Genomic DNA, 15,931 nt, shown 5'->3' with positions numbered 1-15,931 from the left:
AAGGACAATTAGAGCACTAAGGGCGACAACCATTAGACCACATACATGACATTGTTGACGATTAGGACATCAAGGGTGATAACCGTTAGACCATATACATAACATTGTCAGACCATTGGTCAGGTGTCGCCTTATGTGTTGATTGCTTCGCTAGGGTCGACACTAGGTTGTCAGAGGTTGAGGTCAAGTGTCAAATTGGATGAGTACCCGAGTTTCTGAGTGGGTTTACCGAGTTCGAATAGGACATCATGGACTAAGCCTGAGTGCTTAGGAGCACAGATCCCTAGTGACTTCCCAAGTCTGAATAAGACGCCATTGGACGAATGCCAAGTGCTCGAGAATGAAGATTCGCTAGTCCGAAAGTGAGACTGAATGATCAAGAGAGCAGACCCTCGAGTGACTTTCTTGAGTCCGAATGGGACATCACGCTATGGAGGTGAGGTGCTCAGGAGCACATACCCCCGAGTGACTTTTTCTAAGTCTGAATGGGACGTCGTTGGACAAATATCAAGTGCTCGGGAATGGAAACTAGTTGGTTGGGAAGTGAGGCCAAGTGATCAGGAGACCCAATCCCGAGTAGCTTTCCCGAGTCCGAATGGGATATCTCTAGACGAACTTTGAGGGGGGGGGGGGGGATAAGTGGACTGGATAGTTGGGAAGTGAAGTCGAGTGCTCAAGAGTAACTTCGGATACCATCACATGCCCTTCCTCCAAATCAGACTTGGGAGCAAAGTCGAATGAAGCCTGATTAAGTATGGGACGTTTGTGGCCATCAGATACTTGTTGAAGGTTATGGTCGAAGAAAGACCGCTTGACATAGCTAAAGTATATGCCCAGGAGTTGGTGTAGCTGAGTGGGATGGTGAAGTTAAGAGCAATGGAACCTTTAGAGGGCGTTGGCTCCGTGTGGGGAAGTAGAAGAGGGCATTGACCCAATCGGGTTTACCTAAGATACACCAATTCCCTTGGTCGGGTTGAGGTCGAAGAGAACTAGATCGACTAGGAGTCTTCCCATCGAAGGGAGTTATTGTATGCAAGCATAATGGGACATAGTGAGAGAGAAATGCGTATCTCGGATGCGTTGAGCTCGACCCCCATTAATAATAGTTAACGTTTATCATCATTGGTTGCTTTCATTACCAATTGTCCATTTCTAAATTGATTCACCTTAGGTTAAACTTACGTTCATCATATTCTTGGAACTTCCTTGAGCCTAAGCATTGCACATCCCCAAACATCATAGGTTTGAGTGTCGAACATTTCTAGCTCTTGAGTTCTCCTCTAGGCTGGGCTACCAAGCCCCATATCCTTCTTTAGTTTTTTTTTTCTTTTGGGTTCAACCCAACCGAATCTTGAATAGTCCGACCCAAATATCTTGGTTTATTGGGCTATTCTACCTCCTTAATCCTATATTATTATTATTATTATTATTATTACAGAGTACCACCAACTTTTTAAAAATAAAGATAATATTTTTAATTTTAAAAGTCAATTTTACAATATTATATTGAAATTGCTCGGGTCCAGTTGAACCTGCAGGCCAAACGCGTATTACCCAGTCTAACATTTAGGTTGGGCCGGACCTGACGGAAATATATTGTTTAACGGACCACATAGAACACTAGTCAGACCGGACTAAATCAAACCGGACTTAGTTAGATCGGATCTGGTCACGGGCAACCTGCCCAGTTTTATACCTCAAATTCTTCCAAGCGTAATGTATCTTCCATCCTGTCAATATTTACCAAATATTACTATTAAAAGTGCCTTTTCGTAAACAACCCTAACCCCATTAATAACCCCTTCCGTTCGACATTCCGGCACTCCCTCCCCGCCGCCGCCAACGCCAGAGTTTCTCCTCTCATTTTCCTTGCCGTCGGCGCCGCCGCCGCCTCACGAGACCTGCCCTTCTTCCTGGTTCATGATGATGGCAGCAAGGACCGGTTGATCGCCTCCGTCTCCTCGATCCACTTGTTAGGTATTTTCTGAACTCAAGGTTGAGTTTTTTTTCCTTCTTTCGTTAAATTTTGCTCATTGTTTATCCGTTCTGTAAGTTTTGTTTAATCATTAGCAGGTTACTGATTGGTTTTGTTTCGAAGGAGCCAATTTGCTCTCCTTGTTCACTCGCACTCTCAATTGTTATTGTCGAAGGCAATATATTCGAACTAACTGGAGGCAGCGTATAATGTTCAAGAATAAGATACCGATCCTTGCCAAGGGTTCCCTCTCTCTGCTATTTCAGGTTCGCTTGCATTCTCCTTCATTTCTCGCATATTCTCTCCGACTCCCTCTTCGAAACCCTGGGAGTCTGCATGAGAATTTTGCCCCCAACGCACTAACTCCACCCCCGTGCCTTCGGTGGCTGAGCACTGCTACTCAAAGAAATGATTTTCCACCTGGCCACTATGCCCACCAGGAGAGTGCCAGTGAACCCCATTACAACTCCCGTCCATCATTTCCCACTGGTATGTATCAGGATCCAGATGGCTACAGGAGTGGAGAGGTGGGAGGAACTCCAACTTATTGTCATGAACGGTTGAATTACCACGGAAGTGGTATCCACGGGGAGTCCAGTTCAAGCTCAAATAGATGTGACACTAGCAATGCTGCTGCGCATGTATATCAAATGAATGCTACTGACAATGAATGTAGAAGCAAACATGAATTTTCTGTCAATTCTGATGGATACAATCAGGGGTATTCTGGAACTGGCGGGCAGATTACAAGTGCTTTTACTAGTCAGCACTACAATGGTCCACAAACAAGGTGGCATAGCCAAAATTCAAATGTTGTTCGTGGGCATATAGCAAATGGTGAATCATATGCAAATGGGAAAGAATGGCATAGAAGGGAGGAATCATATCAAGATCCTAGTGGCCATTATGGAGAGAGATATCCAGACCGCTTCAGCACATATTCAAGCTTCAGCAATGAAAAATATGGGCATAATCCAGGGAATGTGCAACATGATCCAAATTCTAATTGTCTGGATAACAGAGCAGGAGCTTGGGTACATAATCCTAGCATACATGGTGGAGATGCCCAAAAGGAAGGCTTTTCCAATAGTTCAAATGTTGTTCGTGATCATAGCACCATAGCAAATGGTGAGAAAGGAACTTATACAGTTAGAGAAGGAAATAGTCATCAAAGTTCAAATGGGGTTTTAAAAGAAATGCCAACTGACATTTTGTATGACCATGCTGGATATCAAAGAGAGAATCCTCCTGTTGTTCATCCGCACTCTGTTTTCTCTGGTAATTCAGTAGAACTAGATATTTCTGAATCTTCTATTGGATCTGCTGAAATTGGCTATTCTAGTAGATACAAGGGTACAATTGAAGAACTGGATGAGCTTTGCAAAGAAAAGAAGATGAAAGAAGCAATGGAAGTGTTGGCTATTCTCGAGAAGAATGGGTTTATGGTGGACCTTCCAAGGTATTTGAATTTGATAGTAGCATGTGATGATGACAAGTTTATAGAAGAAGCAAGAAAATTACATAGCCACATATTACGAAGATTTGGAAATGCTGAGGTTAGAGTAAACAACAAGATTTTGGATATGTACTTCAAATGCAGTTCAACATCTGATGCTTTTCAGCTATTTGATAATATGCCTCATCGAAATTTGACATCTTGGGATACCATGATACTGGGTCTTGCAAATAATGGGCATGGAGAGGATGCAATTGAAATGTTTGCTGGGTTTAAACAGGAAGGGCTGACACCTGATGGAGGATTGTTTGTCTCCATTTTTTATGTCTGTGGTTGTCTAGGAGCTATTGAGGAAGGGTTGTTACACTTTGCATCAATGGAAAAAGATTTTGGTATTGCTCCTGGCATGGAACATTATTTTGGCATTGTAGATATGCTTGGGAGAGCTGGATATTTGGAAGAAGCTCTTGAATTCATTCACCAGATGCCATTTGAGCCAAGTATTGATATTTGGGAAACACTAATGACTCTTGCTAGATTAAATGGAAATTTGGAACTAGGGGATCTATGTGCTAAGGTTGTCGAGCAATTAGATGCTTCTAGGCTAAATGAACAATCTAAGAATGGTTTGTTGCTTGTGAAAGATTCAGATTTGGCAAAGGAGAAAGAAAAGAAGAAAAGTCTTCAACTTAAGAGCAGAATTCGTGAATACAGAGCAGGAGACAGATCTCATCCTGAAAATGACAAACTTTATGCGCAGCTAAGATGCTTGCAACAACAAATGAAGGAGGCTGGATATGTGCCAGACACAAGATTTGTGCTCCATGATGTTGACCAGGAATCTAAGGAGGATGCTTTGCTTGCTCACAGTGAGAGGCTGGCTCTTTCTTACGCCCTTATGACTACCTCTGTTCGATCAGATATTAAGATTATGAAAAATCTTCGTGTTTGTGGAGATTGCCATAATGCTTTGAAAATCATATCAAAGCTAGTTGGAAGACTAATCATTGCAAGAGATGCTAAGAGATTTCATCATTTTGAGAATGGAGTATGCTCATGCAAAGATTATTGGTAATCTTAACAGGTAATGTTCTGCGGCTTAGGTTTTTTTTTCTAAAATTTTTGAAAAATTTACTTGAAAAACTTGATACTTGTAAATGTTAAGTTCTTTTTTTTAATTGATATTTTCCTATTACTACTTAAGTTCTTCATAGTTATTACATCTTGAATAATGCTTAATTAAATCATTTGTGCTGTTATACATTGTTAAATGTTATTTTAGTGATACTTGTCCCAAAAGATGAAGCTAGGTTTATTCTATACTTTATGTTAGAAAACAAATTGGACAAAATTGATCCGATCTTAATACATGGATTCTCTTGAGTATGTTAGGACTGTACCTATTAGACATCAGCTTCTAGGGATTCAATTCTTATTATCATAACAGATTGAACTTATTGGGTTCTGAAGTCTGGAGTTGAGATAATTTCATTGGGAATCACTTGGTCAACATCTGATTGAATCAGCAGAACATCTTTTCAGGTCAGCAGATCTGGAAAGTCACTAACTTGCTCTAATCTTTTCCTGAATCACCTCAGATAGGGATGTTGTCCATCCATCCTCAACAAGGGTCCATTGCTTCTTGTACCCCTGGCAAGATCATTGAGCAGCTCAACCTCCTTGAAAGCATATGTGGTGCATCAAATTGCACAATCAACCTTCTACACCTCCTGCATGATAATTGACATTTTCATGATTCAAGTACATGATTTGAATCCTATACAAGTCATTGATTGCTTGTTAGTGCTCAGTTGTTCCTCCCTAACACAGTGTTTCCTATTGAGACAGAGAAAGTTCAGAGGAAAGAATTCACATATATGGAGGGAGAGGTGGAAGAATTTTTTATTACATACTTAGATACATAATTAATATTCAGATGAATCAATTGATTTGAACTTTTAGCAGTCGTTTCTATAAACTTATTAGTTGCAATTGAGTCGGGCAAAAGCATAGTGGAGGAAAGCCAGGGAATGATCTTCCCATTGTTTATGTTCCTGATCTTTTCCTTGTTTCTCAATTGTCATTTTGTCATTCGCAGTGGGAGGGTAATTAGTTTGATGATTCACAGCTAAGTACAATACCAAAGAATTATGATATAATGGTGATATTCAAACTTCTTGTCTTACCGTTTTTGTCTCAACTATTTGGGACAGCCCTTTGAATTAGTTAGAATCTGGCTCAAACTTTTAATGCTGATTAATTTGATATCTTCTGTTGCATGCAGTAACTTTTGATTGTTTGAATTTTATGTTATCATTCATTTAGTATTCTTTACTCCTCTGTACTATCATTCCTTTTATTTCATCTACTTTGCTTGTACTTCTGTTCTTTTGAACATTGTTGTTGTTACTTGATTTCTCATTGTGATAACTTACACTAAAAATGTTACAGTAGCTTTCAAACTGCCAGCAACTAATTATTTTTCGTGCTTGAAAAACAATTATTATTCCACAATTCTATTTCATTACACATTACATGCTAGTTTTTTTTCTTCTCTTTTTTCTATTACTAATATTTATTTGCTTTTTGGGAATTCTTTTTTTTCCCATGTGCTGCGTATGCCCAGTAAAATATGGATACAAACTCTACAAAATATCTCGAGAAAATAGTGTATATATTCTTTTTCCATGCACCTTCCCTCTTGATATGGTTGAGCTACCCACTCAGTTTAGGATAGAAAACCTTTAAAATCTCTCTATCCTGTGTCTGCTCTTTCTGGTTATTCTCCCCAACATATTCTGCAGATTGCAGTTTTTCTCTTCAAGTGGTTTTATTCTCCATCCATCTAATTGCTTTAAATCACTGGTGAAAGTTATGTTTGACAATTTGCTAAGGTTCTTTTGTGTTCTCTTTCCCTTAACCTTTTGAGCTGGTTTGTTTTGCCTCTTTTCTTATGAGTTATTGGAAGTATACTGATTAGCCTATTCCGATACAACAGATTGGAGAGAGGGACGAGATTATCGCCGCAAGAGCATCTTACATTGGGAGGACATGCAAGAAAGTCTTTGGAAAATGCCAATCTAGCATGGTGGAGGCCAATTTTCTCTCATGAGGATATTTCGCCTAGATTGTTAGTTTGTATACCAAATTTTGATTCTTATTTATATTGAATCAGATGTTGCTGCCTTTAGGCTAATTGAACTGAGATGAATATAAATACCAAACAAACTTGTTTTTTAGAGAACGGACCAGTGCATTTTTTTTTAAAACTTTCTGATTTCCAAAACATGGAAGTGGAAAGAACGTATAAAGCAAAATTTTCACTCATAATTCAGTGAATATATCTGAGAAACTAGCTAAAGGCATTTAGCTCTCATCTGAATGGCATTTACCAAAGAACTAGTTGGTGTCTTCAAATATATTTTATCTTATCATTTATAAAACAATTTATTATTATGTAATTATTATATAATTGCTGATTTTGTTTTATTTTTGTGATAAAATTTAATAAAAGTGGGAAGTAAGAATAGGTACTCAATAATTAATTGATCCCACACTAGTACTTAAGTTTAAAGTTTAGGTAGAATCTAGGTGCGGTTTACTTGTCATACAAATTTCATTTTGATCCTCCTAGTTTATTATCCTGTTTAAAATGCCCTCTAAAGATTTTAAATCATCATTAATCTTCTATAATTCTAATCTCTTACTCAAACATCCCTTAGTAACTATTATCTACAAGATGCATTTCCACCGAATAATTTAAAGATTTTTTAATCATTTTTTGAGTCTCAAAACTATGCAACAATTTATGTAAAACCTACAAACAGAAAAATTATAGTGTCAAGCTGATTTGCAAATTAGCTTGAGATTATTCTGTTACTAATAAATGTTAATACCAGGAGGTAAGTAATTTAAATGGGTTGGATTAAAATTTTATCAATCCATTTTAAGATGAGTTCAGATGGGTTGATTTCTAGGCTCACGATCCGTGTGAGTTGGCCTGTAGCAGACTTGGATTGGTCCGCGGATTAAAAAAGTTTATTTATTTTTAAATTTTAAAATTAAAGTAAAAAACTCAATGAATTAGTGAGTTTGATTCGTCTAAATTATAATTCAAACTTAAAAATTATAATTCAATTTTAAAATTTTCAACTTAATCAATTTAAATTATAATCCAAATTTAAAATTTTTAATATTTTTTATTTTTTGACAGGTCCATACCCATTTTTCTCACAGCCTACCTTGAATTGGATTAGATTGGAAATTTTTCAATCTGCCAAATTGATGGATTGACCTGTTCCACCGCGTCATATGATAAATTTTTAATGAATTGACCTCCTATCATAGATTAACTCATTTGACAACTCTACCAACACAGCAAATAAGAAGTGTTTAGAGAATACTCTAACTATCGCGGACTATCATAGAAAGTTGGCAATATTACGCCGTAAAGAACCAGCTGCGACTTACAAACCTGCGACAAGATCTATCGTATGTCTAGCGGAAGTAAAATTGTACGCTATTTATTTATTTATTTATTATTCTTTTTCTTGACCTCGCCGTCCTTGCGATTTCTTCTACTTCTTCCGACTGCGGAAATCCATCCTGAGGAAGAGTAGGCGGCGACGGATTCCGCCATCGGAAGACCTGGGCCATGTCGCTAGGATCGGTGAAGATGGCGGAGGAGGTGTGGCTCACTTGTCTCACCCACGCACTGACCACTGAGACCGAGGAGATCATGGGCCTCCTCCTCGGTGATATCCAAGTAAACCATCCTCCTTCCCCCCCTTTGCAATCCTCTTTTTCTAGTATATGTATTTACGATCTGTTGTCGTTGGCTTCAATGTTCTGGCGGGGGGTTCATTCTAATCTCATCATTATTTTTTGTTAAAAAAATGGATTTGTAGAAATCGTAGAAAAGACGGTTGATTTTTCTCTTTCTTGATATGGAGGAAATAATCGATGATCCATTTGCTTATTTGATCCTATTGTGGATGGCGCTCTGGTTACTAGGGTTTTGATTTATCTTTTATAAAAGCATTGATGTAGTGCTATTTTTCACGAGTAGCTGAACCAGGATCACTTTAGGTCAAAATACGAAGCTCCATTTCGGGCACCGTCATTTCATATATTTCATTAGGTGCAAAATTTCTCCTTTTGGCGTGTGGTTAGCGGCACTATTTTAGTGGAATTTAACATGGTTAAGATTTCTTAATGACGTGATTTCTGGAAGTTTGCTCAGTTCATTTGTACATGGGGCATTTATCTAGTGAGTTGAGGTGGTTCAAGGAGCTACCATTTCGTGATTAAGAGTCAGGTTGTAAATTGGGTGTTCACTGTTAACTTCCTAAAGATGCTGTGGGTTTTAATCTGTCATGAAAGCCAACTTATTGAAACTTATAAACCCAACTATTTTAGGTCAGTTACATGGAACTTATCCCTCTACTAAACTCTATACAAGACATACAACTACAATCCATATTGATTGTATTTAGATATTTTGTAGGCGGTTGTTAAGGTCTAACTTTACTCTCAGCCCTTCTAATCCAGGCTTGGGACCAACACTTATGCTTTTATTCATGCATAGGGAATATTTAGTGAGTTCAATTTCTGACTTTATCCATGCATTGCTGAATTTCTTTCAAAGAAATTTGTGGAAATGTGCAATGCAGGACTTGGTCACATTGATCATGACCTGCCACTTCTGGCCTTCCTTAGGCCTACGTTTGCATGTTAAAGGCACGTTGGTAATGTAGAGTCTTTTATATGGAATTACTGATTACTTAAGTTGATTAGATTGACATGTTAAGTCTTTTATGCTAATTTCATTTTGTATTGATTTCTTTTGATCAATTTTTGATATTGTAATTATTGATGCTAGGAGACTCCACACTCATTGGCTGTACATAGTCAAGTGTGGTCTATTTTGTAATAGTTCAAGCTTTTGGGATAAGTGATTAATCATCTACTTTAAAATGGTATTAGAGTAGGAGATCTAGGGTACGAATCCTACCTGTGTTAAACAAAAAAAAAATTCTCCTACCTCCGTATTAAAGTTAGGAGATTCCACACTATTGGTCCTATATGGACTAGTGCGGTGGTCCATTGAAAATATAAATATAAATTGGTCTTTTTCTTTACAACTCGAGTTTTTAGGATAAGTGCTTAGTGAATCAACTTTAACAATAGTAACAATAAATTTATTCATATTATTATAGGTAATTTATGCATTATTGTCAATATAAATTTTTAAAGTGTTTTTTAAATATTGGCTTTGTATGATCCACAGTGGTGGCTTTATACTGTTTGCATATGCGTTTAAAAAACTTGATAAAAAAGGTAAACACTAGGAGCTTCAAAATACGGTATGGTGACGGAGTAACTTATCAAGTAATTATAGTTTGAAGTTGCTGTACAATGAAACCGTGCAAGTCTTCTGCTAATAATTTGTTTATGAAGATCATCATGATCCTTGAGTGCATTTTTGTTGAGATTTTTGGTAAACTCGAACCAGGATTTGTCTTTTCAATCTGAAACAAAACAGCAATTTCGGGATATGTTAAGCGGTGATGTAGAGTCAATAAATGAATTGTTGGCAAATTGTGTCACACATCAGTTACTTGGGTACTTACAAAAATTGGAATATGTTTTTAGAAATTGAAGCCCCATTATCCGTAGTTCCTTTGACGCAAATGATAAAGACTGAATTTCTGTCCATATGCTCACTAGTTATACAAGTCATTGTTGTTCTTGGAAAAAGAAAAGGATGTCTTCAACAGAACCGACAAGAGCATTCCCAACTGTTTGGGTGAAATTGTTGGCTCTTACTTTGGCACAACTGATTCATTTCCCTGTATGTTTGTATTATTTTTGTCATTGATATTTTTCTGCTTCATACTATGGCACTCTTAGGTCTTGTGAGTTTGGATGGATACTTTGCAAATGTGGCACAATTATAATTTTATATATCTTTACGTTTGCTTTATTTTTTAGCTAGGTATCTTTAGTTCATATTCTGACTCCAGATATTGTAGTATTCGGATGGTGGTCATGCAACTGCACTTATCTGGGGAGCATCACCACAGATGCGATCTGACCGTCGTAAAGACCGTGTGGAGACTAATCCGGAGTTGCTTGCTGCTGCTTCAGCTCAAGCTGAGATATCCATCATCTGTTTCTTCATTACTAATTTCTTGTTTCTAATGAATGGTGACCTTTGAATGTGAAACTTGACCTTTTAGCACAGAATGACTTTGGTAACAGGAAAAACAACAAGGGTCATTGGCTGGTACCATTCTCATCCTCACATTACAGTCCTTCCATCTCATGTAGGTAAGCTGAAATTTTTAATTGCGAATTGTGCCAAAACTGACTATACTTTGTTGAACTCGCTAAAATGTATTTCCGTTAGAATATATGGTTCTCATGCAGAATTACTCTATTAGATATACCAAGGTCTTATATATAAGTGCAATTGTTTATTTTTATAAATCACCTGTTTTTCTTTCAGTTTTGTATTAGAGATCAGGGGTTTGAAAGGGGAGGCAACATCCACGATGTAGTGGATGGGACCCTCCTCTTTATCCCATTCTAGTTCTATGCTTTTGCCTATGCTCACTTCAAATTGCAACATAACCTTCATGCATCAATAAATCTCTCAGCTTAATCCCAACCTCTCTTTTCTATTTGAACCAGCGGTACTTGGATTCCCTCCTGTGCAGCACTGTCGAATTTTCATTTTCTACTGCTCTTAGGATTGCTTGACAAGGAAGCCACCTTGATGACTTCAAATCTGCTTGCAACAATCCTGTGACCATCTTTCTCTACACCTTAGCTCACTCAGAGAAAAAGCACCCATGTGAGCCATCATCCTCACCTATGCCTTTGTTTACGCTTCTTTTGAATTAAGCACACTCATCTCTGCTCTTAATCATCATGCCTAAGCTACCTCCTCCTTCCTTGACAAGCTGCAGGAGCTAGCATAATGATTGTTTTTCTCCTATCTGGCAACACTGCGGAACATCGACACCAAGCTTTTCCATCATGTGGACCACCACCATAGTCGCTCATGCTCACCCACTTAATTACCTCACAACTCCTACCTTTGATAATGTTGACACAAGCTAGTGCATGCTTCTGCAGTCATCTGCGTTACAAACTCCAATAATGACCGATTTATTCATGATGTCAAGTGCTAGAAGCTCAGTCTCTATCCCCAAGGTTCCCAATCATAGTTGTCTATGCATCTGTTGTAGATTGAGAGTGATAAACTGGTTCATGCATGACACGAACAAAAGAAGAAATGGGGTAGCTTAAAACAATACACTTCTTCAAGTAACTGTTGCATCTGAAGTCACCTTTTCTCTTCATAAAAATCTTGCATCTCTAAATCTTCCTCTAAGAAAATCTTGTATATAAATGTATCCAATTTGTGTGTTAATAACACATGAATGGGAAACAATTTTTTGAAGAATATATTAGCAGATTATCCATTTGATATATTCTTCTGTGGTGTACATATCCATAAGATAATGTATCAAGTCTTTCTACTTTTGTACCTTGAATCATGGAGAACATGTGTGTCATTTGATTTATGTGATACATGCTGATTTACACTTATTTTTTCTTCTCAAATTTATCATTGACATATTGAACTTGAGTTTGTCATCTGCAGATGTTAGAACTCAGGCAATGTATCAACTTCTGGACAATGGTTTCATTGGTTTGATATTTTCTTGTTATAGTGAAGATTCCCTGAAGGTCTGTTGTATACTGACCACTCTACAACATGGAGCTTCATTTAGCTTGATACCAGATGTAGTTTTTTACAGGTGGGAAGAATTCAAGTAATTGCTTTCCAATCTATGGATGGAAAACAGAGACAGGTTCCATTGAATACCAACAGTTCCATCATAGAAGTTGAAACGTCTTGGACTTCCTCGGAGAATAGCATGTCAGCATTCAATTCCAGTTTAATCAAGAGCTCTGAACAGGATACTGGAGATTCTAGAGCATCCAAAAGTACTAGGGTAATGTGCGGAATTCAGTTTTTGTGTAATATGTTGGTTTTTTCCCCATCAAAGGCAGTTTGTTTTCTACTTCTGAACACAGTTCCTAATAAACCTTTGACATAACAGGATGCCTTTATCTATGTATTTATATTGCTGATTTGCAATTTTATCCACAGTTTTGATGCACTAAAATATGTTTTTTATGCATAAATCCTTCCTAGAGGATTATATTTGCATTTAAGTTAATGAATACAACAACCACCAAGCTTTTATCCCACTAAGTAGGGATGACTATATGGATTCTCTTATGCTATTGAGTTTGATCCCCTACTATATCATTATCTATATTTAAATGAATTTTATCCTGTTTTATCAATTTTTCTTTGGTCTCCTTTCTCGATTAATGTGTGTATTTTGTCATGGTCTCACATCACTTAATAAAAGTAATTATTGGTCGCCTAAGTACATATTCATACCATCTTAAACGAGTCTTTCAGAGTTTTCCCTCAATAGACACAACTCCAACTGTCTCTTTAATGTTCGAATCACATCATGAATTTTGGAAAAGAGTGAATGAGGAAAGAATAAGAGGGTGATATGTTTTTTTGCAAAATCAATAGGATTTATGTCAAAAGAGGACACTACTTATCTCATAAGAGAAGTGATGGATATTATGAAAAATGAAGGATTTGCAATAGTGTTTACTGATTTAGAAAAACTTGTATGGTTTCTAGGCAATTATTGTGATTAGTTTTGTGAAAGGAGTATTTAAAACTACATTGATGTGATAAAAGTCATTTTAGTTATTCATGTTAGAATGGTTATTGGTGTAATTTGCAATCTCCTATAAGTATAAATTTCCCATCAAGTATTATCCTCCAGTCATCTGTTTATGTTAATACTAGATGAATATAGATGTGGGATGCCTTTCCCTAGTGAACTATTATTTTTGTTCAATAAAATCTTGTTTACTAGTGATATATCTTTTGATAGAGTTTAATGGATGGATATGATTCATTGAGCCTTTAACCATTGCCCTTTGATGATTAATGCACCTATTTATTTTGTTCAATCAATATAGGGTGAAAAACATCAGGCGCTATTGTGAAGTTTCTGCATGGAAAAACATAAAATGCTCAGTCAATTACATATGGTGCAGAAACTAGTAGTCATAGCAACGGTTTACTGCCTTATTATATTGCTACTCATTGACTGAATGGCTGATCCACCAAAATGCACTTGGCTTCTCAAACTAAAGTGTTTTTCTGGATTTAGAGAAAATTTTGAAGAACTTATCATCCTTAATGTTTTACTATTGGCATTGTTCTTTTGCAGAGTTGGTAACATCATATGTTCAGTAGAACTTTGTTGGACTGTGATGCATGTTTCTACTGAGTAAAACTTATTATGTGAGCAAATGCTCATAACTTGTTGAGAACATCCACCAATTAATAACATGACATACGCAACATGCTTTCTTTAGGTTGGGGGAAGATCTTCAGAGCTAGGGGAACTATTTTCTCATGCTGATGTAGATTATTCGGCAAAGCAAAGGGCAAGAGAAAGCTCTCTTATTGTTTACAATGAGGGTAATGTAGCTAATGCAGGTGTCAGCTCAGATTCTTCCGATATGACTCCAAGCATGCAGGAGGCATTGCATCGTTCAAACATGGATATGAGGTATTTAGAAAATTGAATTTTGCTTCCGCTAAACATTTTTGTGCCATTGGTTTTTACTTGATCTCAGGTGTTGGAATTTTCGGCCCGTGATTCATTCTTTAACTTGGACAACCTGTTGTTACTTTATATTACTAGAATTTTGTGTCGATTTGTATGTCTTCATATGTTTCTTCACAGTAACTTCTAGCTATTTTGCATTGAATTAATTGTTTAGGCATAAAGTTCTAGTACCTGACCATTTGCCACAAGAGATCAAGTCGTTCACAATACATTTTTGATTTGAAACGTTTTCTTGTGCATAACTATGGGCGTTCTATTTTTGAACATAGCAGACATACTTTCCTTCTATATGTATTTTTCCTAGTTCATTTTCTTTTACACATTCAGTTTTGCTTTCCATTGTACATCAATCTTGTGCACCTGCACAGGCAGGTGTACTTGCGGGCACATAGTAAGCTTTTAATGTGACTGGTTCTAAACATCCTTTGTCCTTTCTCTCCTTTCGCTCTGTTTGTTATAGAGGTCCCAATTTCTTCTACTGACCTATGTGAAAAAGAAAAAAAAACCCAACTAGTATTGAGCACATGGCTAGTCAATTGTGATTTCTATTGGATTATGTATGACCTCACCAAGGTTCTGCAAACACATGAAATCTCTTAATACATTCTTATTCTCAGGAGCACAAAAAACTGATTGATAACTGGAATGAAATCTTCTAAGTTGCAGGGTTCCTAATTCGTTTCTCTAAATTGTCTTGGCTGACAGTGGTGCAGAGTATGTTAGGAAGGAAGTACCACTTCAAGTTTTGCCAGCTAGATATCTCTGGAGTCTCGACTCTCCCTTGTCATCATTTACAGACATGCAGCATGTATTATTTGAGGAAGAACGATCAGCATATAAGCAAGCCATACTTCAAAACATGCAGTACTATTTCTGCACGATTCACAAACTCCTTTACAAGTTTTAGTTTAAACCTAGAACTCATATGTTTCCTTAATTGCTTCCATGTTTTAACAAGTGACGGGAGAATACACCCCTTAAATTATATTCATCACACATCTACATATCAGGCCTCACTCTGTAAACTGATGGAATATTGGTAGGTGATTTTCATATCCTTTTAGTTTCATTATGATAACTCGAAGAACCATAATCTTGTTTACTTGAGCTGGCTATTTCAATCTTTGCAGCTTAAACCCGGCAATCTGCATTCTGCAAGACCGTCTAAAGGAAAATGAAATCAAGGTAAGTTTGAAGATGCCAATTCATGGTTCAACTTGCTATTTTACTGATACATCGTTGTTGTACCAGCTAGCTATGCTAATGGAGGAGGCCAAATCTCTAGAGTTGGTCTCACAAAGTGTGAAAAGTAGCACAAAGTCTGAGAATCCTCACCATCGTGGAAATCGCAGCAGTGCTGTTACTTCGACTAAGGAGTCGCATGATTCTGCTGGTTCGAGGAGCCCAAGTAGCATTGGCAGCAGGAGAAAGGCTCCTTGATTATATACAATTCTGAAGTTTTTCATGATCACTTGGATTCAGTCCTTGAAATGATCGTCTGATTTCACTGCCAAACGTGTATTCTTCTACCTCGATCTCTTCCTGAGTTTCATGGAACTTGCTGAGAGCTTTGGGTATTTTTGCATGCTTTGTTTGTTACAGATCAACTAGTAATGGAGTCATACAGCGACTGCCTTGCACCACACTCACCATGACAATTGAAAAGCTAGAATTATTTTTTAAGGATTTGAGCTTGAACTGCAGGTGGAGGATTCGGTTCGATTTAAAACCTATTTTCTTCGTGATTAG

At 37.2% G+C, this 15,931-nt stretch overlaps 2 protein-coding genes across 2 annotated transcripts; both read left to right on the top strand.

Annotated features, from left to right (window-relative positions):
- The first annotated feature begins 1,809 nt into the window (after positions 1–1,809).
- Positions 1,810–6,652, top strand: LOC141848745 (pentatricopeptide repeat-containing protein At4g32450, mitochondrial-like). Its single transcript, XM_074736800.1, has 3 exons — positions 1,810–1,977; positions 2,074–4,515; positions 6,430–6,652. The coding sequence occupies exon 2, from the start codon at positions 2,185–2,187 to the stop codon at positions 4,504–4,506; it is 2,322 nt and encodes a 773-aa protein (XP_074592901.1). The 5' UTR covers positions 1,810–1,977; positions 2,074–2,184; the 3' UTR covers positions 4,507–4,515; positions 6,430–6,652.
- A 1,318-nt stretch (positions 6,653–7,970) lies between these two features.
- Positions 7,971–15,865, top strand: LOC141848698 (uncharacterized). The gene is made up of 10 exons (XM_074736743.1): positions 7,971–8,196; positions 10,466–10,592; positions 10,677–10,763; positions 12,106–12,191; positions 12,263–12,460; positions 13,926–14,122; positions 14,888–15,046; positions 15,141–15,221; positions 15,313–15,367; positions 15,434–15,865. The coding sequence occupies exons 1-10, from the start codon at positions 8,086–8,088 to the stop codon at positions 15,620–15,622; spliced, it is 1,290 nt and encodes a 429-aa protein (XP_074592844.1). The 5' UTR covers positions 7,971–8,085; the 3' UTR covers positions 15,623–15,865.
- Positions 15,866–15,931: the final 66 nt, after the last annotated feature.

This window comes from Curcuma longa, chromosome 17, assembly GCF_044706935.1.
Source record: "Curcuma longa cultivar G26 ecotype Majalengka, Jawa Barat chromosome 17, ITB_CL_G26_1.1, whole genome shotgun sequence".
Taxonomy (NCBI): Eukaryota; Viridiplantae; Streptophyta; class Magnoliopsida; order Zingiberales; family Zingiberaceae; genus Curcuma; species Curcuma longa.
Note: the sequence above shows the minus strand (reverse complement) of the source record. Positions and strands in the feature narration are given on the sequence as shown.